The 1,844-nt window shown below is 33.6% G+C and overlaps 1 protein-coding gene across 1 annotated transcript in view; it reads right to left on the bottom strand.

Moving 5' to 3' along the window:
- Positions 1 to 1,007: 1,007 nt before the first annotated feature.
- Positions 1,008 to 1,844, bottom strand: part of LOC111412913 (disease resistance protein RPM1-like) — a 2,655-nt gene continuing 1,818 nt past the window's right edge. The window contains exon 2 of the mRNA XM_023043779.1: positions 1,008 to 1,800. Within this exon, the coding sequence (XP_022899547.1) occupies positions 1,008 to 1,800 (793 nt within the window). The remainder of the gene's footprint in view (positions 1,801 to 1,844) is intronic.

Below are 1,844 nucleotides of genomic sequence, written 5' to 3'. Positions count from 1 at the left end.
TGTACATAATGAAGGGGTAGGAAGAAAGACCATGCCTCTGCCAAAAGAAGGGAAGACCTTATTGTGTCAACCTCACTCCCATCAAGTCACAACATTAGGTGGTGGGGTTAGATGAACCATATCCTCACAATTTTAAATCACCTCATCTTTTAGAGTCAAATATACGTGTTAATAAAGACATTATTTGTATTACAAATATAATTTATTAGTACAGATTCGCCTTGATCCACAAAGAAAGAAGAGATCAGAGTTCCGATGCTTCTATATGGAGGTTAAGCATCAAAATGCAACAGAAGTTAAAGATTCAAAACCTATAATGGTTTCATTGTAGGACTCATATTATTTAAATAAGAATAAATTAGCTAGTCGCTTTATTGGAGAATAAAAGAAATTGTGAAAATTTTGACAAAGTAATGAAATCATCTTTGCAAAACTATAACAGAAGTCCACTTTATTTCGACATTGTGAATACATATTCTTATTTGTATATTCACCAGTGCAGTATTTTGATGAATTATAGTCAATTTATAATAGATTCTAGTTAAAACAAATTGGATGAGTTGCATTAGAAGCTAATAATGTGTACAAATTTCATTCTTGGTCTTGAATGTATGAGTTTCTAATACAAGGTAAAAGCGATAAAATAATATGTCCAAATGAATATTACAACATGATCACCTTCTATTTTCTGTTGATTCCTAAGACCGTTGGAATTCTAGGCATCAAAACTATTTGATTCGTGCACCAATACAGAGGAATATTGGACTCGATGATTTTAAATATCAAATACGGAGAATTTAAAAGACCTAAAATTTCAAACTCTATTATAATTATTAAAAATCTACTTTTTTGCCATTAAGGCTTACAACTATTATTTTAAAGCAATAACCAAAAACTAGATAAAGATTAAAATCTAGAAAAAGACTAAATATTCAGAATTATTCCGAAAGATGGAATTAAAATCTGAATTTATTTAATAAAATAATAATTAAAAGATAACTAAAATCTCAATCATCATCCATTTTCTCGGCATCATCCTTCAGTACTTTCGGAATGTGTGCAACTTTATGGTTATCTTCATGAGACAGTTTGTCAATGAACTGTGGACTCATGTAGAAAAGTTTAAGAACTTCCATCTTGGTAAGGCATTCAATACCATATGGAACCCTCTCCAGATATTTGCACCGCTGAATCTTTATCCTTCTCAGATTTGGCATTGCCCCCTTCTCAATTATCACCTGTTTTAGAGGTTCAAACTTGTCAAGATATAACTTTTGAAGACTTAGAAACTTTCCCGCCTTGAAACATAGTTCTTCACCAACATATCCATCAAAAATTTCAAGACGGACCAAGCTTGGCAAATCTTGGAGATACTGAAGTGGATCATCTTGTAACTGACTCCACCTGAAATAAACTTTAACCAAGTTATTGAGAGATTTTATCCAATGCGGAAATTTTTCTAGACGTCCTGACATAGAGAGCTCCTGAAGGGATGCAGGAGGGGATGAAATGTGATCCAAGTCAAGGATCTCATTTTCTGTTTTTGGAAACAAGGCTAATGATTGAAGATTTTGGAGCTTTTCAATGGATGAGCAGACCATCCTTCCATGCTCTCTTCCCAATTTGAATATAAAAAGCCTTCTCAGTGCTTTTATGTTCCCTATCTCTTCTATTGTGCCAGGGATTGCCTCAATGAAAGCCAGTTGGTATAAACAGTTTAGAGCTTCGATTCCATTCGGTAGCTTGAAACCTAGAATCTTCTCGATTGGAGCATTTGAATGTGCAACATAGCCCTCATAGCTACTTATTACGAGATGTCTCAGTTTTCGGAGTTGTAAGATCTC

This window comes from Olea europaea, chromosome 16 (assembly GCF_002742605.1).
Source record: "Olea europaea var. sylvestris chromosome 16, O_europaea_v1, whole genome shotgun sequence".
In the NCBI taxonomy this organism is placed as follows: domain Eukaryota; kingdom Viridiplantae; phylum Streptophyta; class Magnoliopsida; order Lamiales; family Oleaceae; genus Olea; species Olea europaea.
This window is presented reverse-complemented; position numbering and strand designations above follow the sequence as displayed.